Below are 26,171 nucleotides of genomic sequence, written 5' to 3' on the forward strand. Positions count from 1 at the left end.
AAAATATGAAAATAGATGAAGCTAACATAGAAGCTTCGGTTTCCTTTCTCCACCTTCTTCCTCTCACTCTCTGCAACAACTCACCGTCGCTTCAAATGAAACCCACTCACCTCCATTTTCTCTCAATTCACACAAACCTCACTATAGATGCTTCGCTTCATTTATTTTCTACTATCAATTTCCCAATTACCAACAATTCAATCGGCGCCCTTCTCCCGCCGGAGACTACTCCAAAACGACACCGTTCCCTCCCGATGCCCTCTCAACTTCGAATTCCTCCGCCGGCTGGCTCCCGACTCCAATCGCCCTGATCTCGACACTCGCTCCGAGTGCCAGTACATCCTGCAAGGCCTCCGCCTCGTCCTCGCCGACTACCTCCGCCTCACCGGCTCCTTCCGCCCCCCGCTCGACGCCGCCGAGTCGTGCTGGGACGCCTACCAGTCGCTCGTCGGCGAGTACGTCCCCGGCATCAACTTCCGCCGCCGCTGCGGCTTCGAGACGCCGTGGATCGCCGGCGGCTGCATGAACATCGCCACGCGCTCGGAATTCGAGGCCGCCGTGCCGCGATCCGCCCTCGACGGCGTCGGATCCGCCTGCAATCAGTCGCTCCTCAGCAATTCCCCCTGCGCGTCGTGCACCACCGAGCTCGCGCGGATCCGGTCGTCGTACCTGCAGGGGGAGTCGATCGGGAACGTCTCCGATTGCACGGCGTACCCCTTCATATACGCCGCGGCGTTCGCCAATCGATTCGGCCCCACCGATGCTGGTACGACTAAGTGTTTGTTCAATCTCGATTTCACCTCATCCGATTCGAATAGCAAGAGGAGGAAGATTGTCATCTCTGTCGTAGTCGTCGCGTGCGTTGTGATTTTGATTTTAGGGTTTAGTCTGCTCTGGTTCTTACGAAGTAGAAAGGAAAGACTGATGAAGCAGAAATTGAAAATTATGCGAACTGAAACTAATTTGAGCTCTAGATTAGATTCATTTGGTGCTAGCACATCACTGATTAGGTTCACATTTGATGAAATTAAGGCGGCAACACGAAATTTCTCTAGGGATCATATAATTGGGAGAGGAGGGTATGGAAATGTGTATAAGGGCGTGTTGCCTGATGATTGAGCACTAGAGTTGCAGGGACGATGGGATACGTTGCGCCTGAGTACGCGTTGTATGGACAGTTGACAGAGAGGAACGATGTTTATAGCTTTGGGGTGGTGCTTCTCGAGCTTTTGAGTGGGAAGAAGGCGCTCATTGCAGTAAATGATGGACATCCGACTCTGTTGGCTGATTGGGCTTGGTCCTTGGTTAGGAAGGGGAGAGCTTTGGATGTAGCTGAAGAGGGTATACCGGATTTGGGCCCTCCGGAGCTTGTGGAGAAGTATGTGTTGGTGGCTGTTCTGTGTTCGCACCCTCAACTTCATGCTAGGCCGACAATGGATCAGGTCGTGAAGATGTTAGATACAGACGTGCCTATCCCTTCAATACCTGAAAGGCCCATTTCTCTCATTGCGAATCTTGAAGACATTGAGAGGTCTGTGAGTAGCAGTGGCTCTGGTAATCTGTCGACGCGTGCTGGTTATCAGACTTATACTTTTGAGCACGATCATCCAGAGGTGGAGAAGGAAGATGAGAACCAAAATGGCAGATAACTTCCTTTACTGTGCGAGAACAGGCTCAGTTTTGGTCGCGATGTATATTCGTGATATGATTCTTTGGACCTTGAGATGTCACAATTATTGTTCTTCAAAGGGATTATTGGACCAGTCCAGTCACTCTGTATAGTTATTTTCCATTTTTTTGTAGCTCTGTTTCTGTAGAAAGATCAAAGATGTAGTAGTAGTATATTTATGTGGTCATTGTGGGTTAATGCCCCAGATTCTCTCTCTGTGTCTTGACTCAAAATGAGGTGTCGAACGAATGAGTTTTGGCCCGGTCCTGATCCCGATCCCGTCCTCACTTTAGCCAATGTGCTTGGACCAGCGTGGGCAATACTGCTGGCGCTTGACTCACTCACTCGTAGAGAAGGAACTTATTTTTCATAATAAAAAAGAAATAAATAATCATTCAATGAGCGAATAAAACTATTGATTTTATTTATATATGTATAGCCAAATAAATGAAACAGATCTTCAGATCCACATCTCCGAATACAATGATTCGAACATGGCAGATAATTCATGTCAATTTGAAAAGAGATGTTCTTGCAAACTAAATCTATGCCTTGACTATATAAAGAATGTTCACTAGTTGCACAATGTAATAAAAAAGAATGTGTAAACTTTATGTCTGTGCAATTAATCATTATAAAGAATGTAAAACCATTTTTAATTTCTTGAATTGGTGTGAAATGTTGTACTCCTAGACTCCTAGTCACCTACTATATCTTTTTAGGGGATATGTAATACCTTAAAATTCTTATTGTTCACATTAAGCCTATCTTTTTGGTTAAAGTCATCATTGCATTTGATAACTTAGTAGTATAGATGCTGATTAAGTCATCACTGTCATTTTTGGCCTCTAGTCCTTTTTCTTTCCCTTTCAATTTATGCTTATCAAGACATTAATGAAGGAATGAAAACAAATGAATAAATGATTCTTGGGAGTTTTAACTGTGGTAGATGGAGATACTATGCAAATTGTTTAATTATATTTACAGATCGATTTCTGCCCAACTTCAGATATTTTGCAGTTTTGCACCATTGCTCTTTGCTGTAAAGCTAATAGTATATGAAATTGTTTAATTTAACCCCACAGAAACAAAAACAAAAATGAGTTTTTAAATCATGTTGTTGTCTGTTTTAGGTTTCAGCAAAAGTATCCATCCATTGCATGTGATCAGTTATTTGTTTGCTTGTTTGAATCCAATCTCCATGTTCCATTAGTTGGCAACTTCACTGAGTGGGACTACTACAAGTGATATGGAGATACTAAAGTAGTACTTGATGGGAATCAAGATGTAAAAACAAAGATAACTAACTTTAACTGATGTTTACTGCCATCATCTCAATGAAGTAAAAACAAGACAAAATACTGTTTCTGGTAATTTTAGTGATAGTTTTTTTTACTGATTAAGGCAAAGATCATTTTTTTTCGAGTCATATTTGGGCCGGACCAGATTTCGCAGGTGAACATTCTGTGAGGGTAGATCTGTCCACAAAATACAGTTGTAGAGTTTCTATTTATAGCATGAATGAAGCATATAAGTCACCAGCCACAAACTCTGATTTGCATCTTCATCTTCTTCTTGCATCACATCTCCAGCTTGGCTAGTGATCGGTGATAGTAGAAGAAAGGCATGGCTGGTGAGCAAGACGTCGAGAGAGGCGGAGAAGAGAGTAGAGCTCCACTTCTTGCAGCAGAGCCCTCCAAAAAGAGCAGCAATGAGAATAGATGCATGGTGTATCTCAGCACATTTGTTGCAGTTTGTGGCTCTTACGCCTTCGGATCTTGCGTACGTTCTGTCTAATAATCTTCTCTCGTTCGATAAAAGTTTTGTGCTTTGATGAGTGGTGTTTTTGCAGATAGGGTATTCTTCACCTACTCAGTCTGCTATCAGAAGAGATGTCAACTTATCCTTAGCTGAGGTTACTTCAATTTTCAAACTAGGATGTCTTATCTTAATTTGAAGTTACAAGCTGGAAGGATTTTTCAAGATTCGATTTTTATGAATGCAGTACTCACTGTTTGGCTCCATCTTGAATATTGGAGCAATGATTGGTGCAATCACATGTGGCCAAATCGCGGACAGAATAGGCCGTAAAGGGGTGAGTTTTTGTTGGGATCTAACTGATTGCATTCCTCATTGAGAATCTTTGATTTACTACAAGTTATTGTGATGAATTGAAATGCAAGCAGGCAATGTTAGTATCAAGTGGAGTCTGTTCGATAGGATGGCTATCGATTTACATTGCCGAGGTATCATCCTTCACCACAACTAGAATTTAGTAATAGATTCCAAAAAACAGTTTCTTGATTCAGCAAACTGTGATAATTTCCATAGGATGCCCTGCTTCTAGACATTGGAAGATTGGCAACTGGATATGGGATAGGAGTCTTTTCTTATGTGGTAAAACTCATCACGTATTTTACGATATATACAGATATTGTGACAATCTAGGAGTAGGCTAAATGTTGTCTCTGTTGGTTACTAGGTTCCGGTATTCATAGCTGAGATCGCCCCGAAGGATCTGAGAGGAGCTTTGACAACCATAAACCAGGTGGAAATCAAACCTTGTTTTGGACATAGGATTTGTTCCAAGAGTTAAGGTTGTTTCTCATCTTCTTTAACCTTGCAGCTTATGATTGTTATGGGGGTGTCTGTATCGTTCGTCGTAGGCACGTTTATGACATGGAGGAATTTAGCATTAGTAGGTAAGACATACATATTCTAGTGATAGTTCTTCTATGTATATAATCTGTGTAGGAAACTCACTTGTAAAACCGGTGCAGGCATAGTTCCTTGTGCTGTTCTTCTTGCAGGTCTCAGCGTCATCCCCGAATCCCCGAGATGGCTGGTAAGAATCCAAACCCACTGCTTCTTGTCTTAGATTAAGAAAACCATAACACAGATGGCATTTGTCAAGGCAAGACAAGGAAAACGCAAGGAGTTTGAGGCGTCTCTACGCAGACTTAGGGGGAAGGATGCTGATATATCAGCAGAAGCAGCCGAGATTCAAGTATGCAAAAACTCCCAAAGTTTCATTTTGATTGATTTTCCACAATGAGTATGAATATGAGAGTGTGTAAATGGACAGGAAAATGTAGAAACACTGGAGAGGCTTCCAAAAGCGAAACTACTAGATCTGTTTCAAAGGCGATATCTCAGTTCAGTCATGATTGGAGTGGGACTAATGGTGTTCCAGCAGTTCGGAGGAATCAACGGGGTCAGCTTCTACACCAGCAGCATCTTTGAGGCCGCGGGATTCCCATCTGACGTTGGAACCATACTCTACGCGGTTCTTCAGGTACCCCGTTGCATCATTTAGTACTAGGATTGAATGAGGTCTAAGCACGTTACGTTCCATGTGCAGGTGATAATTACCGCGCTAGCTGCTACTTTTATCGATAGAGCAGGAAGAAAACCTCTTCTAGTGGTAAGTATCAATGCTGTTTAACTTTCCCATTGTCTTAGATCATTAAATGTAAGAGAATCTTGTTTTTCCTTCAGATTTCTGGATCAGGTCTTTTCCTAGGTTGTCTGTTGCTAGGGAGCTCATTTTATGTGAAGGAGTATGGAGTAGCACCAGAAGCAGCTCCAGCACTAGCTTTGAGTGGTGTGATGGTAAGCTAAGTTTCTCACTGTTTTTCATGTAACAATACAAGAAAAATACTAACATATGTTGGGTTTAGGTGTACATAGGGTCCTTCTCAGTTGGAATGGGAGCAATTCCATGGGTGCTCATGTCTGAGGTAAGACACACCAACAACTCTTCTGAACTATGGTTAACTAACATGTTGAAAATGAGACGACGAATCGGGTTTTTTTCATTGCAGATATTCCCACTAAACATCAAGGGAGCTGCAGGGAGCTTTGCCACACTAGTGAACTGGTCTGGCTCATGGGCTTGCTCCTACACTTTCAATTTCCTCATGAGCTGGAGCACCTATGGTAACAAACATTTTGCATCAAAATCGATACTTGTATGCGTTCGTTGTTGTGACTAAAGATCGACTAACAATGATGCAATGTGGATGGTTTTATTGCAGGCTCATTCATGCTTTATGCAGCAGTGAATGTACTTGCAGTTGTGTTTGTGATTAAGGTAGTGCCTGAAACAAAAGGGAGAACTCTGGAGCAAATTCAGGCAGCAATCAGCTCTTCTTAGAGAACAATCTCCAAACTTCCTCTTCCCCATCTTTGGACCAAAGAGTGTAGTACTATAATAAAGTGAAGTGATGAGAGATATGAAAAGGAAAGAGAGCAATTTATTTGATGTATGTTTAAGTGATTTTTGTGATTGAAACTTGGAACTTCAATCACACCCTTTAGTTATGATTTCCCTATCCAAAGAAAAAAAAGGTACTCCATAAATATGTATTCCATTTTTATATATTTTTATGTATGAATAATGCCAAGTCGACAGATTCACAACCGAATCGTTCATTTTTTTTCGATTTTAAGTGGTTCAATTTTCATGTGATTTTATGTTCAAATCAGACTGAATAACAAGTCAATTTACAATTGAATTGTCCGATTTTAATGCCCAAATATATAGATGGCAGTGTAGGTATATGACCAATATAACTATTGACGAATACTATCAAACACTTTCGTCACATAAGATGAAAAAAAAAGAAGTGTTTAAGATTTGGATCCGTCGACCAATAAGAACTCGAAGATAACGGGTTGGACCGGGTTAGTTTTATACGTTAAGAAAAAAATAATTAATTTTTATTAAATTAAAAAAATTATTAAACTTTAATTTTAGTTATTTTTGTTGATTAAAAAATATTATACTTTAATTTTATTATTTTAATTAAGAAAATAATTATTTTAATTTGGTAATTTTTTATTTTATCATGTTTAAATCGTATAATAACAACATCATGTTTTAGTCGTTATCGTGTCGTGTCAAGGTAACTGACTATCATTAACAGAGGGTTGACTTTTTTTTGGGTACACGGTAACACACAAATCCGACACGAATCCGTTGGGTTGGACACGATAAGAACCCGTTGATTTCTGATTGGGTTGAGTTTTGACCTTATTGGATTGGGTCGATAATGGGTTGACACGATAATTTAAACAAGAAATCTTGAAATATTAGGGTATTCTATTTTTCAAATAAAATAAATAGAGTAGGTATTAATCAATGTAATGAAATTTAATGAGGTAAATATATAGAGGACTCCGCCTGCACAAAAATTGCTGTGTGATTTGAAGCCGCTGATATGAAGAAGGGCCAGCAATCTAAAAGGAAAAGGGTACTGTTTCCCTTTCCCCTTTTTCTGCTACCGTTTTTCTACAGAATCTATGCCTGCATTCCGTTTTATGTACCTTTTTCTCTAATTTTCTTTTCAGGAGATTTTTTTTTTATATTTTTGCTGTGAACGAAATCCCAATTACATGTTCTTCTGCGTACTCTACATGTTTGATTAAATGCTAACTATACTTGGTTCTTTTAATTCCTCAAATTGTTGTTTGTGTAAGAGGGAGAGAAGGGAGGGAAAGAGAGACCTTTTTCCCTTCCCTTGATGCTGTTCTTTTTCCGTTTGTTTGGAAAAATGAGTATTCTCATTTTTCAGTTTTGAAACATTGATTTCTGGCTGTTTGACAGTGGCTTAATTGTCTTGAAAACCATCAATCTTATTTTGTATGTCCGTGTGAGAGAAATTTGTTACCTGGTAAAGATTCTTTAGACTTGGTGCAGTGTCATTAGAGGGCCGGTAGCCGAGCTCAGATACACCTCACTGGTTGCCTTTCCACATCCCCAATATCCGAGCATCGTGCATTTTTACGTCGTTATGTAGGAATTTACGTTACTCTGAATCTCGGATGCTTGGCATGTGGAGGGGAACGAAAATATGTATTACGAGGTGAATCTGAGCTCGAGGCTACCTGCATTTGATTGGCATTGCTTGAACACTAGAGTAATCAGGGCAGAAAATCTATACAAGGAGCCTTGGGATGTTACGATTTGTGTTTACTTGTTTGAATCACTAGGCGGTGTGATATCAGATATGGAGTAGTTATGAAGTCGAATTCAAGTAGTTTTTGGTGGTCTTACTTGTGATCCAATGGTTCCACAGCATGAACCACAAACAAACTGTGATGAGCGGCTCTGCAAGCGCGGCTGTGGCACGTTGAGACCTAAACATAATAGTTTGTTGAGTTTAAGTGATCATGGCCCAGGCTTTTTTCCCTTAGTTGAGACTCTTTTCATCTGTCTTTCTTGGTCGTAATTCAATCTCAAGTTGACTGATTAATTGCAGATTTCTTGATTTTTGATGTCCTGTTTCTTTGAGCTGATAATGCTTTGTTGTGACAGCAATCAATAAGTAGTAATGCTTTCGTTGACCTATGGAGTGTGCAATGCGCGGAATGTTTCAAGTGGAGGCTGATTCCTACTGAGGAAGAGTTTGAAGAAATCAGAAGCAAATTCAGTGAGGACCCCTTTTTCTGCAGCAAGAAACCCGGTGTTTCATGCGATGATCCAGCTGATATAGAACGCGATGAAACCCGCACTTGGGCCATTCACAAGCCTGGCATTCCAAAAACCCCTTCCGGGTTCAAGAGGACATTGGTAATGCGAAGGGATTTATCTAAAATGGACTGCTATTATGATGCTCCCAATGGCAAGAAATTGAGGGCCTTGACTGATGTTAGCAAGTTCTTGGATAAGTTTCCGGAGTACAAAAAGAACATCTCACCTGCTGATTTCAGTTTTACAAGTCCTAAGCTCGTATAGGTGACAAGGTCTAAGATAACAGCGAACCGAGGCTGACATCAATGGGGTTCTTTATTTTGTTTGAGCTGCAATTAGTGTTTTCTATTTGCAGCGCTTTACTATTAACTGGGATTTTAGGATCGTGTCTCGTTGTTCATGGTGGGGGAGAAAGAATTGTTCCAGATTTCGGTTCTGACATAGATGTGCATACTTGGTGATTGAATGTATGTTGCATTTGCAATTATGGTACAGTTATTTGTTAATTTTATGAATTGAATTTGGAATTGGATTTATTTTTTGTTGAAATGCAAGAAGCTGAGTAAAAAATGAGGAGATTTCCATTATCATTTTCGCACTCAATACATTCTTCCATAGGTAGATGCACAAGTTCATGAGTAATAATCAGTAGAACATAGGCATTCATGTCAACTCAAAGAAAATTTGACAGTGTTTTACAAATGTGATGTGTCAAAATTAGTTTTACAAAATGGCTTCTACCAATAACTTAGTCTTTTACACTTAAACAAAGTGAAAAAAACTTACAGACTCCTCTACCTATCTATCATCTCCTTTTTGTCGGCAAGCTTCGACGTTCTGCTTCTTTCTCAGCAACGATGACATAGAATTCTGCACCAAGCATCTCATGCACGTCGAGATCCATAGACTTACTCAACTCCACAATTTCTGTGATAATTTCTACTGTAATCGTGAAGCCTAAAGTAGACAGCACTCGGATAGCGTTGGCTGATCTGCAAATATTTTGCCTGGTGTCCGGAGGAGTGTATGCTTCTTGTACTTCTTCATCTCCCATCGTGTTCCATGACTTCAGTTTTTGTTGCTCGGATTTGTCAGACAGATCCTCTGTCATATCATCTCGCACTTCGACATGTTCGCCAACCCAAACAAAACCATTACAACCAAGTATCAGGTCAATTCCGTATTGGTCTAGATGGTGAAAATGCTGTTTACGCTTCTTGACAAGATAAGGGGGTATTGTAAGCAATTGCCCTCTCTTGAGCTGTAACCAAAAAACAAAAGGAAAAATCAGACACAAAATCACACAAAAAAACAGAAAAGTGACCTAACTAGATTAGAAGAGAAACCAACAATATCAACAAACAATGAGCTGAACTCCTCATCGAATGTGGAATGATGTACTAACCTTTCCATATTTCTGGCTTCTTGCTTGTAGATGCAAGCAGCCGTCGTGTTGGAAGCCACGAACCTCAGCCTGAATCAAAGCATCCGTTGTTAGGAGACTAAAGGGAAATAGTAATTAGAGTTGCTAAGAAGTGTGAGCTTTCAGGAGTCTTACACAGATGACATCATTCTCTTCAAATATGCTGCGCATATTAAGTTCGTCAACTGCAGTTCGCCGTCTCTGAAAACCAATAGTAGAAGTAAGAAAGAAGGAAAGGAGGATGTGCATGACAGATTAACTCAGTAACAAAAATAATGGTAGAAAACATTGTCAGGGCTTAGATAAATTATAGTAAGAATTTAGGATATCCCTCTGTTCCAACTTCATTGGTTCATGCAATGAGCCAATGACATTGAAATATCACAGGCATATCTGTTTCTTCAACGTGTTATGAAAACCAGGGGATATATCAGCCAATTGTTTCAGTAATAAACCATTTTTTTACAGGAAAACATAACAAATATCTTCCAAAAATCAGATAAAATTGGCAAGGAGTGAAGGAGCAACACACTATGACACTACACTGAGTATAAACTTACAGCCCAAATAAAAACATTTTACATGAATATATAAAGAAGGTAGCTGTAGTTTGCCAGTAAACTCAATCATGGAATTGGATTCTTAATCCTACAGATAATAGAAGTACAAATTCAGACCCTAAACATCACTAAATTTTTCCTACCCGAGGAGGAAATAAAAGCTTAAAACAAGTATCGAGGATGGATACCTGGATGCCATCTGGTAAGTTCATAGATGAAAGCATCAGCACAGCATCCTGGCTGAAATTGATCTCCAGTTTCCACCGCTTTGGTGCAACCTTAACAGCAAAGATGGGTTCAAGATTACTTTTCCATAACTCAAGTAGTTGAAAGCAAAAGATGCATCGACTGAGCAATTACTAAAATCACATAAATATGATGATGAGATTGCTAAAATTACGTGGAATTAACAGGTCAGAACATCTTTTACCTCAATAACACGGCCAATGATGATATCCCCAATCTCGGGCTTGTACCTGCAATACAACAACAAAACATGAAAACCCACACCAAAAGATACAATCTTCACTAACTAAAACAATAGAAACAAAGCATTCATATAGTGAAACGAAAAAAACCTGGCCCTCAGAGGCCGGACATAGACAAGCTTGTTGACACGCTCCACAACTCCACAAAGCGTGGCCACCAAGCGGTCGTTCATCTCGGCTGTGCCATGGCCCCTGCAACCCCCATCAAATTTAGTCCAAAAAGGGAAAACAACTCATTAGCAGAGAGAGAGGGAATACTTGAGGATGGCGTCTTCATTATTGACGGAGATATCGTCGGCGACGATGACAGAGGCGTCGGAATTGGATTTGGAGGAGAGAGATTCGAGCACCTCGAACGCTCTTTCGAATCTCAGTTTTTGGCCTTTGTCAAGCGACAACTGCAGGCCTCTCATTTTCCAGGGAGAGAGAAAACCTTTGTAAAACCCTAACCCCTAATTGGAGATACAGAAATTAGGGACCGGTCTCCAAAAAACGAAACCTTTTTTTTTTTTTTTGAACAGTGCAAACGCAAAAACTTTCACAAATTTAATCAAATCCAAGTCTTTATTGTATTTTGAAAACAACTGATAGAGAAGAAGAGAGAATTCACCTGCGTTCGTGAAGAAGGAGAAACGAGGAAGAAGAAGGGCGTTAGAGTATTTGCTCGTTTAATAGGTCTTCAAAATTGGGCTTATAGAATTCAAATTTTTAAGATTTATTAATTGGGCTAGTAATTAAAAGACGATTGTGTCTATGTGATTTAATCAGCCATTAAATTGATTGGTTATGACATGTTTATGTAAAATTTTGTTATTATATTTTTAGTTTGAATTTGAATATTGTTTAGTGTGTTTGGTGTATTTTTTTTTTTTAAATAAACTCCCAAAAAAGGAGGAAATTATAACTAATGTCAAGAGTACTCGAACTCGATTCCTCATACATTGATATCTAAGCTCCTTGCTAGACCTGCCCAATGTTTACCGAACCGGCGGTTAAAACCGAAACCGTGAGAATTTTTCCGAACAGAAACCGTCGATTTTTGAACCGGGGTTTGGTTCAGGTTCAAAAATTTTCGAACCGGAACCGTGAAAAACCGCCGGAAAACCGTCGGTTCAGAACTGAAACCGAAACCGGCGGTTTTGGAACCGGAACCTTAACCGCGAAACACCCTCGCGGTTCGATTCCGATTCAACAATTTTCAAAATCGGAACTGCTGGTTCCTGAACCGTGGACACCTCTACTCTTTGCCACTAGGACAAAGGCTCTAGAAGTGTGTTTGGTGTATTTCAACTTTATAAGTTGTGCAATATTTTATCATATAAATAACATGTTCAATACTCCCTCCGTCCATGATTAAGAGTCCCAATTCTAAATGGCACGGGTTTTAAGAAATGTTAAGAAAAGTGGGTGGAAGAAAGTTAGTGGAATAGGGGTCCCACTTGTATATATTAGTTTTAAATTATATGTGTGTGGAATAAGTTAGTGGAATGTGGGGTCTCTTTACCATTTATGGTAATTATGAACCGGGACTCTTATTCGTGGACGGACCAAAATGGAAAAACGGGACTCTTATTCGTGGACGGAGGGAGTATATAAATATTAGGAGTTATGAACCTGGCATATAATTTGAACTAATGAACCCTAGCAACATAAGTACTATTTGCTTACTCTATGCAAATGCAATGTTATGTGTCTCTTAAGAACTAATACAAATCTGATTTGATTGAATTTAATTATTCCAATAATCATAGCTTCAATGATCTCTTATTACAAAATTAAACTTAATCTTTGGCCTACACATTTATAGTTTTTTGATACAAAAACCACAATTTTGCAGTATATGAAAGTTGATAAAAACAATAACAAAAGTGACATACTCCACAAAGGAGCATCTTATTCTGAACATGACATAGAAAATTCAAAGTAATAAGCAATGAATGAATCAATTAAGGCTGTAGTTTCTGCCCATGGCCTTCTTCTTCCTCTCGATGAACGCCTCCGACTTCTCATTTATGTTGGACGACACATTCAGAAGAGGCCAATGCCTCCTCGTTTTCGCCTCATCCATCGCTATCGTTGCATCTTCATCATCACTCCCGCTACCTTCTTCCTTTCCCTCGCTTCCTTTAAACGAAACACTCTTATGTTCCTTTTCTCGAGCATGTTCACCACTCACAATTAGGCCATCTCGAGCACTGAGATCGTGGTTGAACTCAACCCCAATCTCAGACCCCTCGACATGCACTGGTCGAGAGGAAGGAGGCGCAGGGAGGGGAGAGGGGCGCCTCAGCGCCCCAAACACGAGCCTGAAGAGGCGTTGGCAGATGCTCGAGGGCTGAGGACTCCTCTCCATTTCTGATCTTGATTTGTGATTGGAAAAGATTGGTCTGTTTATGAAAACAAAGAAGATTCTATTCTTTGTGGAAAAGCAAAATGGGGTGATGGTATCTATCTAGGAGTACTACTTGTTATCCATCTCTTTCTCTACAATATTTATGTATAAAATGTTTTTCATGCATTGATGGATATTGGATAGGGTGAATTATTTGATGGTTTTATAGTCAAAAAGGGATGAGAGACAGCTTTAGAGAATCAATATCCACCTTCCTTGAAATATGCTTCATTCTCTAACAGGAAAAACACTATAAATTGTGTTTATTATAATGGGAACAAATGTCTTTAATTAATCAAACATCATGTGATACACATACACACGCATGTATTATGTATAAGTACAAATGTGAATTCTGCTGCAGTGCAAAGTAATGGATTAGCCGAATATATAGCATCCACTTTTTTAGTTAATTTTGCATAATTAAAACAGAATCAAGAATAATTCTTCCACCAGAATTCCTTAAGAAAAAAGAAAGATACTATTGATCAAATATATTAACACCACTTTAAAATTGCAGTAATGTTTTTCAGCTTGTGTAAAGCATTACATGTATGGATATAGATTACTTGAGAAATTAGCTAGTAATCTTTCGTCAAAAAATGTGACATGAAAGCAAAGTGCATAGAATCAACAAAAGCCAATATATCCTCATATCTCAAGTGACACTGTTCAAACCCAATAACCAGATCGATCCAATTTGATTCATGTTCATTATAATTGAATTGTTCAAATATTGTGTAAATTTTTGAACACCACTCGAATTTTGTATCAAAATTTTGTACTCCGTGTGTTAGTAATTAAATTATTTTGTAGGTATAACTTGAATGTTTTAAGAAAGGAATAAATATTATAAATTTTGTTAGAGATATGTTAGTATTTCCGAGTTGAGTCATTTACGATATGACTAACCGCGCAGGGGGTTGTGGATGATGAGAAAGGTAAGGAGGTTGCGGTGTCCAGTCAGGAGGAGGAGGATGTGGGGTGGGATGAAATCGGGGACGTTGGCAGTGACGATGGTGGTCGTGGGAGCCCGAACAAAGACAACCTTCGAAAGCGGTTGGCTATGGAAGAAGATGATGATATGATGATTTGAATTGGGGTATTGAGGATGAAGGTTGCAAGAAACTTGACATTTTCCCAAAATGTAGTGTTTTTATTACAAAAAATACAGCGTAAAGTTGCAAGAAACTTGACATTTTCCCAAAAGTAGTGCTACCATGAACAATATAGATGCTAATTCAGCTATTTCAGTTAAGTACACTTTGTGAAAATGAGTGCAGTTTGAAAGAAAAAGAAAACAGAAATAAAGAAAGGAGCCATAAATGTAGTAGTAATCCCAAAAAGAAAGAAATTCGATACAATATGATATCCTCTTAGCTTCAAGCTCAACTATTTCCGGAGCCTCTAGCCATTTCACCATGACCACGTGTATGTAACCATCATTAACACCCTATAGCCGTCTACAACCGACAAAGAAGAAGATAAAACACAATCTCGTTCCTCACCAAATTACTCTAGAAAATGCAATATATAAAAACTCAACTTACACCAATTATATCTTTCAAGAGTTGTTTGTCTCAGTTCTCGGGTTTATTCGCGTCGGCTGGAGGAGGTAGAGACAGAAACCGTCCTCTCTGGGCACGCGGTGGGAGATGTTTTGCATGCTTCCGCGAGGCACCGTTCCATGGCAAGAATACCCCAGTACCGCCACGTTGGATCTTTCTAGGGTTCACAATCACCGGGCGCATGGGGGCGGCTGCTAGCACTACCATGGGAGAACGGATGAGGCCCCATTTGGGCATCATGTTAACCGGCCCATAACTATTTGGCATAGGGACGCCAGGTTGCCAAAGAGTCATTGCTTTGGACGAAGTGGTCATCTCTGAAGATGCGTGGCTTTCTACCTCTGCTCGGACTCTGAAGAAAGTGATGCTCACCCTCTTGTTTGGGGAGGAGCACATGACGTGCCTTGCTGTATCCGAGCTGTTTCCCCTCATCACTAAAACAGACCTGAGAAAACTTCTCAGAGTTAAAACTGTTGCTTCTTGTTACAATAGATAGAGTAGATTATTTGAAACTTTCAACCATCATACATACCCTTCTTTTAGAGAGAGCATGAGAGGCCCCCTGTAATTTCCTTCACCATCGTTCACAAGCATGCGGCCGAAGGCCATTGTTGATTCAGAGAGGAGGAGGGTGGAAAGAGGCTGCTCCAGGTGGGGTGGTTTTAGAAAAGGCTGAGAGTATTCCCCCTACAAAACAATACAATCACAAATTGATGGACAGTGTAATTGCATTGTTGATCAAGAGTCTAAAAAACAGGATGCATAAATACCTCATCAAAGAAGTTGATGACGCAGCTGTTTGGTTTCCTATTATCTGGGAGCAAACGCCACTGAATCAAGTGATTAATTACACCTTGGAGTAGAGCTGGGATCGGCTCAATATAGTCTGCAAATAGATTTACGCACCGAACATCAAACCAAAAAAGTTATTATTGGGACAGCAAGCAACAGAGTTGTACTATATATGAAAAGGAGACTTGGCATACTTCTTTGGAATGTATTTGTGTCATCTTCTTTAACGTGTCCGAAAATGGGAACGCCAAGCTGAATCAGCTCTCTCTTGTTTCCCTTAGTCTGCTGATTATATAAGATGAAGGTTTCTCCTGTATTAAACAAGACAGGGTAGATGATGAAGAATAGTTGATGTGTAAATCAAGCTGTCTAGGAAAGCTTATCTGTATAGGATAATAATATTCAGTATCTTCATCTATTGGCTAAAAAATAATTAAAAGGCAAACATTATGTGCAATCCATATTAAATAATTTTATCTGAAAGTAAAAACAAATGCCCAAACCTGCTCAAGCAAACCTATAGAAGATGCCCTTTACAATCTCATAACTTCCGGCCCAAAAGGAAACAACTAGTTTAACTATAAAAGCATCACGAATCACGGGATCCACCTGACAGTTCACCATTCTGACCAGCAACTCGGAGTTCATTAACAAAGTCATTCAGTTTAGATAGCTCAGTATCAGTGAATATGTCATCATATAGCTTAAGACCTCGGACAACATTCACCTGCATATTGTGAAAAACCATTAGTTATCCTGCTTGCCACAGAAGCATCTAGAATAGAGTTGGGAACAGCAATGAGGAAATACTTGCCATGTGCCCTTTCACTGGTTCCTTTGCCACAAAACCTTTTGTCATCTTGATCTGGGCACGGCGTGCCTCACACTGTTCATGGTTAGAACAGATATCAACAGGTTCTGAGAAGGGTTGCACTTCCTGAGACCCTGCATTTCATATCACAAGAAGGATTGATTATGGAATAATCAAACACAACATTAAACTGAAGTGAAGAAAACATTCCCTTGTACAACTGGTGGGCTCAAAGAGATAAAAGCTTCCTGTAATTCTTCCCATCCTGGAAGTAGAAACAACCACCATTCTAGTTGTCACTTTCTCAATCATGCATATGCAAATTTCTTTGAGTAACCATGAGGTTCCATCATTCAAACAATCTAAGCCAATTTCATATTCTGATGTTCTTGGTTCAATTTAAGTAACCACTATGTTACTTCAATTTAACGATCTCTAAAGTTTCTACAAATTATGTATTTGAGCATGATAAGTGTCCTTAGCCATTTCAAATGGTAGCTAAAATAAAACTGGAAATCGAAACATTATAATCCAGATAGTAACATAACCAAATTGAATACTACTCCTAAGGTATCATGCTAAAGAAGAGATGAGAAGAGCAGAAATATCAGGCATGAGAAAGACAAGGCATGTCACTCTCAAAGTTTTAAAATGCCATCAAAACTAATATATCACGCAATCCTCGTTAAATGGTTAGTAACTACTCCGATTGAAATGCAGTACACAATAAATATTAGTAGTAAATGGTTATTGCATCTTTACTGCATCTAATGTTGTTGGATAACCAGACAGTATATGGAAAGTATCTTGGGTTTTTAAATTAACTAAAAGTGAGCTGACCCTTTAATGAGAAAATTAGGCAGCACATAATTGTAGCCCACTTGCGCTGCAATGAGCGGAGCCAACAATATCCATCGCTACTGCCGCTCGGTGTTCATAAAGATGCATTCATTTCTATTGGAACTAACGAATTGCGGAGTAGTGCATACTAATTACAACTGCACTTTTAAAAACTGTAAAGTTGTACTGCCACATAGAAAAAAAATGATTATTTTTATGTCCTTTTCCTAAGGTATGTCCCCCTGGACTCTTTTCCCATGTTAGTAGTACTCCTATTACTTAGAAAATAAACAAACTAAATAAAGGAAGGTGGAGTAATTGAGTTTTAATATATAGACTATAGAATAAAACAAATACTACTACTCCATATAACATCATTTTAGAAACATTCTGAGCATTTTGCTAAGAACAAAAAGATACGATGACACATATTTGCTGTACCGAGAGCTCCACTAACATGCCCAGACAAATTTTAGAAAAGAAGAAAAAAGGCAGCACCTTTTGTAGAGCACTGAATATTGAATGGGTATAATTTTTTTGGGACTTTCCTTCATTGAAATAAAAACTTTTAATAGTAGCACATCTTCTCTCGTCCATCACATGCCACAATTGGAACATATTTGACGGACCAAATAATATTCCATATTCCCTCTGAAAGCATCTAATCTACTACATGTGGCGAGTTGACTCACTCGAGTTGCACGAGTTAAACACAGAGAGAGCCCTAGAATCAAGGAAGAGAAGGGGCGGTGGGCCAAGCACAGGGCGACAAAACCAACTAGGCGCAGCCACGCCGGCTGAAACGTTGGCGCCGCCCTCTCTCATCAAATAAGTCAAAAGAAAAATAATGTAAGTGGCACCTCACGCATCTCCAGGTGGACCTTAATTAATGATCAATTTCTGTTCCTGAAACCAACTCTGTTAGGTTGCTATCCTGCAGTCTTCAACTAACTCTATCACTTCCTCGATTTTCTAAGAGCACTCCCAATGGTCTCCCTTATTTCTCCCTTATTTCTCCCTAACTCCTGCCACATCAGCGCCACATCATCACCAAAATTTATCCCCAATTTTTAGCCAACTTTTAGCCAACTACTCCAATGGTTTCTCCCTTATTTCTCCCTTATTTCTCCCTAACTCAACATTTCATTTTTACATCATCATTTTTAATATTGTTTAATTTTCCCTACAAATGTGTTTAATAAATAGATTTATAATGAACAATTCATCGTTGTATTAATCATTGGAAAATATAATACAACGAGAAAAAAAAAACTACAAATAAAAAACATAAAAAACCAATAATTTAAAAAAACAAAGATTTAAAAAAAACTACAAATAAAAACTATAAAAAACAAAGATTTAAAAAAATAAAGATTTAAAAAAACAAAGATTTAAAAAAAACTACAAATAAAAAAAACTACAAAAACTACAAATAAAAACAAAGATTTAAAAAAAAAATTAATTAAAAAAAAAATTTATCGCCGATTTATCGCCGAATCGCGCCCACAGTGGTCGGCGATGATTCGGCGATAAATCGGCGATAATAAGGGAGTTGGCGATAATAAGGGAGTTTTATCGCCGAATTATCGCCGAATTCACTCCAACGCTCGGCGATAATCCGGCGATAATCGGCGATTTTTCGCCGGATTTAACGCCGACCCATTGGGAGTGCTCTAAACAGTCCTCGGGAAAATAACAACCGATTTAGCCCCCGTACAAAACGGTTCCACATAGTACTAATTTATGAATAGGATCTGGCTTGAAGATGTACTGTATATTTATGGAGATTACAGAATTCGCTTTAAATTAGTAAATGACAACTCGTAATTACTAAGCTAATAAATCACTTTAGCATTAAAATCGACAACTATGAAGTAAGCTGTGAATGGCGAGATTGGTTTCTATTCTGTGCAATCGAATTGGCAGCGAAATCAATTGAAATTTGATAGGAGTTGAATCAGATTTAAGATTTAATCTGGAATTTGCGAGAAAAAAAAAAACAGAGACGAGGAGATTGGATCTGAGAACCGGAAAGGTTACCTGTATCTGTGATCTCCGACGAGAAATCTTCGTCAACTACTTCACCTCCGCCGTTTTCATTACTCACCAACGAATTTTCCTGATTATCGTCTCTCTGTTTCTCTTCCCCGTCGATCGCCTCCGCCGCCGCACAACCAATCGTCACCTCCGATCTCTTCTTCTCCACCACCTTCTTCAGCTCCGCCGCCACGTCGGCGATGGAAAAGTACTTCTGCATCTGGAGAATCGGAATCCAATTCAGCCTCCGCTGGTGAATCGCCGCGAAAGCCGATTCGTACGCCGCCGCGTCCTCCAGCTGCGTCAGGTGCCCGCACAGCGCGTCGATGATCGCGTTCGCCGCCGCAAACTCGCCGCGGAACCACGCGATGATGGCGTCCTTCGCGAACGCCTCCGACGCCGCCGTCATCATCGGCTGCTGAGGCTGCTGAACCACCGCCGGCTTGAAGGCCGCCCGATCGCCCTGCGCTGCTGGTGCTGCTACGCCCACCGCCGGCGGCATTCCGAACAAAATCTCCGGTGAAGAAGCAAAAATAGAAAATTCTGGAATTGCTCTGAATCGATACGTTTGAATTTCAGATTTCGATAGTCGCGTTGTGTATGCAAATTTTGCTTCTAGAAATGTAACTGAAACTGAGAAATCAAATGTATTCGTCTAGAATTTGTAGAGAGCGGAAAAAATCGCAGAGAAGAGAAGAGAAGGTGGTGATGAAAGCGAGGGTTTACGTGGATTTATATGCGCGGTGGAAATGTCCGCACCCGTGGGGACAATTTGCTGACGTGTCACAATTATAGTTAATCACTAAATGAGGTGGCACTATTAATTAATGCTAATCTAATTAGATTCAAATTACCCGTGATAAACAGTAATTTAATACGCTCACTTTATTTCTTCTGACGCCAGTAAATACGTCGCACTCGACGCTGTTAAATGTGATTTTCTATTATTTATATTTACAATTTGCCCTTTTTAGAAAATGCAAACCATTAGTATTTATACAAATGAACTTGATCAAAATATGTAGTATTAGCAAAATGAATTAAATATAATTAACGTATTACCGAATCTACCGTGCGAATTAGCAATCATGACCAGCTAATGGATTTATATAAATTTATTAACTTGACGAAAAAGTTATTACCTCATCAAATCCTTACTTGTCGGATTAATTCCCGAGAATAAAGCGTATTTGGGAAAAAAAATATTACTATAATATTTAACCAATATGCAAAATATAAAAAAATAATTATTTCAGTTTTTAGGAACATTCAAAGGTTCAAACAGTGCACATTAGAAGGCCAATTATTTTGCTAGAAAGTATAGTTGGCATAATCATGATTGAGGTTAATACCTGTCAAGTGTATCATGATGGAAATACCTTCTTTACCATCCAAATTAATTACTTGTCTTTATTTACAAAAATCATTACATATGGTTTGATATTAAGTTTATGTATTGGAATGCCCGCAGGAGCTTAGCGCAGTTGGTTTCGGGGGAGCAGATATTGCTACAAGGAGCTGGGTTCGAATCCCACTACTGGCGTGTGGGAGCTTCCATCTCTCATGCACAAGTGTGAGGCCTTGAAAGATAGGCTCCTGTCAGGACCTTGAAAGATAGGCTCCTGTCAGGACAGTGTTTTGAAGGATCTACAAAACACAAATTAGTTAAAAAGGTATTAAATGATTCGTAAATCGCTTGTAAATAACTAAATGACATATTTTTCCAACCCTTTTTTTATGAGAAAGATCAGAAGCAATTTAATTCATTCTCATCGTATAGCTCAAGGTGAAAATAAATACTAGAAGACACAAAAAATAAAAGTCAAATAGCACTATAAATGAAACAATATCTACATAGTTGACTATTGTGCTTCCACTTTTTTTTGTTTTCGGATGGAAATTGTTTAATTAATATGTTTTCATTTTTTTTATTTTATGTGGAAATTAGGTATATATTCACATATTCGAAATCACCCAATAATAAATTGGATATGATAACTTTTATTAAAAAAAATGTATATCTTGTAAAGAGACATCAATAAAATTTACCATAAATTTTGTAAATAAATAGTAAAAATCTACCGTAGATTGAATGGGGCCTCTAAAAACACCGTCACCACCCGTATAATCACGTGAAATTTGTGAGCAATGTAAAGTTAGCAATTAAAATTTGAACAATTAAACTTTTAATGAAATATATAAGTATTATATTTTGAAGTGTATATAGTTTCACTAGTTATTTTATTATTTTTAGAGATAGATTCAACAATTATGTAACAAATGTCAAGGATGTCCTAAAAAATATATCGATAAACTCAGTATTAACATGATATTTATGATTATTAACGTTTTGTTTTGATTTATTTAAATATCTACTAAAATTAAGTACACTTACTTCATAGTATAAACATAATTTAAAAATTGATAAAAGATGAGAAGACGTGAAAATGGAGTATGAACAAGTTGCGAGGACCACATGGGTCAGCACGAGCAAGCATTGCCGTGCATCAACCCATGTTGTCTAGGCAACATAACATCAATAATCGTTCAAAAATGTTAATTTTTTTTATATAATGGAGCAGTAGTTCGTTAAATTTTAATGCTTGCAAATCGCAATTAGATTATTACATTTGATCTTTTGTTACCAAAAGAGGCTCGCTGTTTTGTTCCAAATGCTTTCCCATTAAAGTAACTAAAAGTGGTTTTCTTTCGTTAAAATTGACCTGAATTTTTATTCCCTTTCTAAGCATAATAATTTATTTAAAAGTAAGATGTTGTTAAAGTAACTTTATATAGAATTTATGCCAAAATACTCGATCTACACCAGCTAATATGATTATATCAACGCATTTGGAATTAGGCTTCGTTAATCATGATATTAAATGTAGATATTATATATTTTGTCATATCACAATCAGATACAGGCAAATAGAAATAGTGTTAGTAGATAAAAAAAAACACTAACTTAGAATATAATTCATTAAAAAATCATCTTCATTTTATTTGTCACATAATACATATAATGTCTTTTTAAAATATTCTCTAGGAACAATATATGTAAAAGATACGTGCAGTGCTTGATTTTATTTTTAAATGACATCGGTTAGTAAAATAAACCAAGGATAGACTTTATTCTTACTTTTGGGGCTGTGTTTCTTTTTATGAAAATTAACTATTAAATAATAACTTCGAAAAGAATACAAAAAAATCATTTACCAAAAAGCTATGGAAAAGAAACAAATGCTTAAATATTCCAAAAAAAGAAAATATATTTATCAACAATTAGATTCCATATTCCTATTCAAAATTACGGAACTTTTTAGATTCCTTCTCTTTTAGATTCCTAGCTTGTGGTGAATAGAGTGAAGTGAACTTATATTGTAAAGCATTTGAAAATTGAAGTCTTTTTCAGAAAATAAAATAAAATTGAACGTTAAGTCGCATTCGCATCAAATTGATATGTTTAAAATACTAAGTATTATTTAGTTATAACGAGAGAAATAGATCAATAATGTTACTTAACCAATTAAGAAATAGATCAATAATGTTTACCTAAAAAAGATAATGTTAATGTAAATGTAAATATGTGACTATACAACGGATGGATGTTGAATTAAATACATATGATAAAATGATTATTTGGTCGATTTCACTATTCCGATAGTGATTCTCCTTTATCCATCCATTGTCTTTTTACTAACTTTATATATTCGACTTTAGTATTAAATATGGACCATCCAATTTTCTCTCATCGTTAGTTCTCTTTTATATATTAGGGTAAAAAGCTTGATATATATTGGGGGATACCATGTGGTTTCACCACCTCCACTTTCTACCTAATAATATGACACAAATCTAATTTTTGCAAACAATTATTGGTGTAAATCTTATTTTTGCAAACTATTATTGGTGTTCGTTGTTTTTTTTTTCTTTTTCTTTATCGAATATTATTTTGCCTCTCGCAATATTGACACTTGGTAAAATATAGGCCCCCCTTGTTCGATTTCTTTGATTGAATAATGAAGATTACAAAGAAAAATAAACAAATAAATGATTATACATGTGAACATAGATTGAAATAGTTCCAAATTGTACTTGATCAATATTAACAAACGTGGACAAGCTTAAATCAAGAATATTGACGTCTAAATGTTGCTAATGTATTTCTCAATAATTAATGTTGATAGAATTTAATTCGACAAAGAATGCTATAAGCAATATGTACCAATACCATCATAAAAAATAATTCAATGTTTTAGTTGGAATTGGTCTCTATGTATATATAGTCTCTATATATTTATTATTATATGAAGATGATGTGCACGGTATTCATTTGAAAATTATAGGAGTGACATCTTACTTCATCACACAATTAATATTATTTTGTATTTGGTGACAATTTGGCCATGTCAATAAAGTTGGTGGCATGGAAGGTATGAATGGGCTTTTTATTAAAAAAATTGCCTACTTTTTACTTTCCATGTTTTGAAGCACCAACTAAGTTTGACAATGCTATACTATTCATTAAAAAGATGTATCCTCTCTTGCGTTATCTGACAAATATGGGAAATTAGTGAGTGGAAATCTATAGTATATAAATATACAGTAGCAATATAAATTATCCTATCATGTGTAGTGTTTTTTTTGGGATAAAATATCAATCAATTTTGTATATTCAATATAGCAATGTTTTAGAACTTTTTACCCATGTTAGGTAAACATATGCTCATTTGTTCTTGTTCTCGTGTTTTGGGAATCATATTTTAAAAATATAAAGTAATTTCCTAACAAAATCACAATAATTGTGCTTGCAAATAAAAAAAATACGTCCGATTAGAATAATAGTCTTCTTACTTAAGGAAATTCCTTTACGTGCAAAGCACCACAAATTTTTTAAATGGGATGATGATAAAGGACAATTTCCAAATTAATAGATTTAAGAGGCCGTTTAATATGAAGATGAATTTGTTTATGGTCTCACACCCACCATAATCAAATCACAATATTCTTCGAAATTAATTAATTCGATAAAATCAGGACAATATCTTCAGGCCTGAACAATCTCATGAATTTTGTTGCCATTGTTCACGGAAATAATTTCACATATATAACTACTTCTCATGAATTTCACGTGCAAACAAATCACTATTCTCTTCTTTGTTCTTCCAAATCTCAACATTTTTTTATTAAATTGTTAACTGAGTAAATAAAAATAAATAAAAAAATTACGACCAATTGACATAAATGATCTAGATGTGAGATTTTTGTGAATTTTCAGATTACAATTCAAATATTTTTCTTATAATTAAAGATTATAAGAAGTTGTAGTTAATATTTAACTAAACTAAAAATTGAAAATGTAAAAAAATCTTATAAAGTGTCTCTTGCAAAACTCAAAGGGAAAGAACATAAACATTAAATTAGGTGTATTTAAATTAAACTAGCTGACTTAGGTCAATTATTACCTTTTAGCATATATAATCAATCTGGTTTTCTCATGATATAGCACAGAGTGACATGTACCACACATTTTCTATATACATGGCTCATTGACCTCTAAGTAATTTAAAATTAACAATATAAAATAGACAAAACATCAGTTTTTAATAGATCTCCAGATGCCAAACAAAAATTATTAATATGTAGCTAGATGATAAATTAATTTTGGATTCTATGTTTAAACTTTCTTAAAACTTGGTCCAATTAAACCATTTCATCATATATATTTAATCTCCACATTCATATTTAATGATATTCTGTAATTTTATTAGTATTTTTAACCATAAGTGTGTTATAAAAATGAATTAGGATATGAATCTTGTCATTGTGTATTTTAATTATAGGTGCTCTCTTCAGGAACCCTGTAGACACCATTGAATATTCGTGTATATATAAATATGAATAAATGTACGCATGATCAAAGATGATGCTAGGACATTACAAGTTTTTCAAATGTAAAATATTCGAATTATACTATATAGTTGACTTAATTAATTGAAAATTTAGTTTGTCGCTTTCGTATTACTGGTTATAGTACTCTCAATATTATAATGATATGATATGTCACTCATTTTTTCTGTTTAGCTCAGCTGGACAAAGCATAGGAACATAATTTTAATAAGTAATTATATAACCCCACAAAATCTAAGTCACACTAGAGATTTTTTTATAGGGTTACTATCGAAATGCTATGACTTGTTTCAATTTATACACTTGAAAAATAGTCTTATATTTTTATTTTGGTTCATCCACTAATATATGTCTCATTTTTTTAAATCTTATTACGCCTTATCACGGAAGTGGACTGGTCCAAACAAATTAAGCCCATATAAGAAGTTTATGTTTAAAGTGAAGCCCAAATACGAAACGGTTTGTTTGCTTCGTAATTGTTTGATGTTTAACTTAAAAAATTTAATTATATTTGTTAACTATTCAATTGCTATTTAGGAAAATTTAAATTATATAATTAAAAAAAATTACAATTACATTATAACATTCACCAAATTAAATATTCAGAAAGTTGAATGTACTTTTGCAATTTCTCCACAAAATAATGAGACATGAGTATTGGAAAACTAGAAAATCAAGAATTAATCATATTTACAAAATAGATTTTATAAGGAATTTATCAAATTCAGTCTCTATTGTTTTCTATTAAAATGTAGACAAACAGTTGCATTTCATAAATTCTATAGTTCAAAAGACAATTCATATAATCAATAAAATTGATATACTTTTAATACAATGTATATTTCGTTTTTTAATTATGAGCGTGGAATTTCGTATACGTGTCATCTCTGAAAGCTGTTATTAATTCATTTCGGAGACGCAATAAACACAAATTAATGATTATGACGCAAAAGTCACATTTTTCAATCTGGAATAATTTAAAGGATCATGATTTTTTTTAAGATATATTGTCTCTATAAAAATATATATGTTTAATTACAACTTTTGCAGGAGTATTATTTTTTGTTTATTCATTTTGAAATTTATATATCAAGCTATTTTAGGTTAATAAATAGAATAATATTTTATTTTAAATTAAAAAAATTGATTCGCTTCATAATTAGTTCAATTAGTCTTCCTCATGCAAATAATTTCAGAGTCCAATTA

General features: G+C 36.6%; 4 protein-coding genes and 1 pseudogene across 5 annotated transcripts; 3 read left to right on the top strand and 2 right to left on the bottom strand.

Annotated features, from left to right (window-relative positions):
- Positions 1 to 1,885, top strand: LOC125224496 (putative LRR receptor-like serine/threonine-protein kinase RKF3 pseudogene; annotated as a pseudogene).
- A 1,309-nt stretch (positions 1,886 to 3,194) lies between these two features.
- Positions 3,195 to 6,091, top strand: LOC125218536 (sugar transporter ERD6-like 7). The gene is made up of 15 exons (XM_048120220.2): positions 3,195 to 3,451; positions 3,522 to 3,584; positions 3,675 to 3,764; positions 3,856 to 3,915; positions 4,001 to 4,066; positions 4,152 to 4,217; positions 4,296 to 4,371; positions 4,450 to 4,514; positions 4,584 to 4,676; positions 4,755 to 4,964; positions 5,031 to 5,093; positions 5,168 to 5,281; positions 5,350 to 5,409; positions 5,494 to 5,608; positions 5,707 to 6,091. Exons 1-15 carry the CDS (start codon positions 3,296 to 3,298, stop codon positions 5,823 to 5,825), a joined length of 1,416 nt encoding a protein of 471 aa, XP_047976177.2. The 5' UTR covers positions 3,195 to 3,295; the 3' UTR covers positions 5,826 to 6,091.
- Positions 6,092 to 6,788: 697 nt separating this feature from the next.
- LOC125223363 (methyl-CpG-binding domain-containing protein 4-like) lies at positions 6,789 to 8,680 on the top strand. The gene is made up of 2 exons (XM_048126483.2): positions 6,789 to 6,924; positions 7,989 to 8,680. The coding sequence occupies exons 1-2, from the start codon at positions 6,892 to 6,894 to the stop codon at positions 8,406 to 8,408; spliced, it is 453 nt and encodes a 150-aa protein (XP_047982440.1). The 5' UTR covers positions 6,789 to 6,891; the 3' UTR covers positions 8,409 to 8,680.
- A 99-nt stretch (positions 8,681 to 8,779) lies between these two features.
- On the bottom strand, positions 8,780 to 11,302 carry RRP4 (ribosomal RNA processing 4). Its single transcript, XM_048126481.2, has 8 exons — positions 11,226 to 11,302; positions 10,874 to 11,067; positions 10,706 to 10,807; positions 10,558 to 10,603; positions 10,316 to 10,405; positions 9,703 to 9,768; positions 9,550 to 9,618; positions 8,780 to 9,405 (listed from the first exon to the last, which is right to left on the bottom strand). The coding sequence occupies exons 2-8, from the start codon at positions 11,026 to 11,028 to the stop codon at positions 8,950 to 8,952; spliced, it is 984 nt and encodes a 327-aa protein (XP_047982438.2). The 5' UTR covers positions 11,029 to 11,067; positions 11,226 to 11,302; the 3' UTR covers positions 8,780 to 8,949.
- Positions 11,303 to 14,314: 3,012 nt separating this feature from the next.
- On the bottom strand, positions 14,315 to 19,762 carry LOC125222387 (RNA demethylase ALKBH10B-like). 2 transcript variants are annotated; one of them, XM_048124955.2, is made up of 8 exons: positions 19,059 to 19,762; positions 16,182 to 16,312; positions 15,977 to 16,094; positions 15,562 to 15,678; positions 15,346 to 15,461; positions 15,108 to 15,262; positions 14,558 to 15,020; positions 14,315 to 14,470 (listed from the first exon to the last, which is right to left on the bottom strand). In XM_048124955.2, exons 1-7 carry the CDS (start codon positions 19,555 to 19,557, stop codon positions 14,588 to 14,590), a joined length of 1,569 nt encoding a protein of 522 aa, XP_047980912.2. In that variant the 5' UTR covers positions 19,558 to 19,762; the 3' UTR covers positions 14,315 to 14,470; positions 14,558 to 14,587. The 2 variants fall into 2 exon arrangements, with proteins under 2 accessions (XP_047980912.2, XP_047980911.2); XM_048124954.2 differs by having other exon boundaries at positions 14,315 to 15,020.
- Between the last annotated feature and the right edge of the window lie 6,409 nt (positions 19,763 to 26,171).

The sequence above is a fragment of the Salvia hispanica genome, chromosome 1 (assembly GCF_029641045.1).
Source record: "Salvia hispanica isolate PSC_SH4W2 chromosome 1, Shi_PSC_v1, whole genome shotgun sequence".
Taxonomy (NCBI): Eukaryota; Viridiplantae; Streptophyta; class Magnoliopsida; order Lamiales; family Lamiaceae; genus Salvia; species Salvia hispanica.

Bases quoted from the DNA above. Each gene is read 5' to 3' on its own strand.
- LOC125223363 (XM_048126483.2), top strand. From the start codon at position 6,892: ATGAAGAAGGGCCAGCAATCTAAAAGGAAAAGG. The intron at 6,925-7,988 runs GTACTGTTTCCC...TTGTTGTGACAG, and splicing joins AGCAATCTAAAAGGAAAAGG to CAATCAATAAGTAGTAATGC.
- RRP4 (XM_048126481.2), bottom strand. From the start codon at position 11,028: ATGAGAGGCCTGCAGTTGTCGCTTGACAAAGGCCAAAAACTGAGATTC. The intron at 10,406-10,557 runs GTAAAAGATGTT...TTTGCTGTTAAG, and splicing joins TCATTGGCCGTGTTATTGAG to GTTGCACCAAAGCGGTGGAA. The intron at 9,769-10,315 runs GTATCCATCCTC...ATTGGTTTTCAG, and splicing joins ACTTACCAGATGGCATCCAG to AGACGGCGAACTGCAGTTGA.
- LOC125222387 (XM_048124955.2), bottom strand. From the start codon at position 19,557: ATGCCGCCGGCGGTGGGCGTAGCAGCACCAGCAGCGCAGGGCGATCGG. The intron at 15,462-15,561 runs GTATGCCAAGTC...ATCTATTTGCAG, and splicing joins CACAAATACATTCCAAAGAA to ACTATATTGAGCCGATCCCA. The intron at 15,021-15,107 runs GTATGTATGATG...AAGTTTTCTCAG, and splicing joins ATGCTCTCTCTAAAAGAAGG to GTCTGTTTTAGTGATGAGGG.
- LOC125218536 (XM_048120220.2), top strand. From the start codon at position 3,296: ATGGCTGGTGAGCAAGACGTCGAGAGAGGCGGAGAAGAGAGTAGAGCT. The intron at 3,765-3,855 runs GTGAGTTTTTGT...AAATGCAAGCAG, and splicing joins ACAGAATAGGCCGTAAAGGG to GCAATGTTAGTATCAAGTGG. The intron at 5,094-5,167 runs GTAAGTATCAAT...TTTTTCCTTCAG, and splicing joins GAAGAAAACCTCTTCTAGTG to ATTTCTGGATCAGGTCTTTT.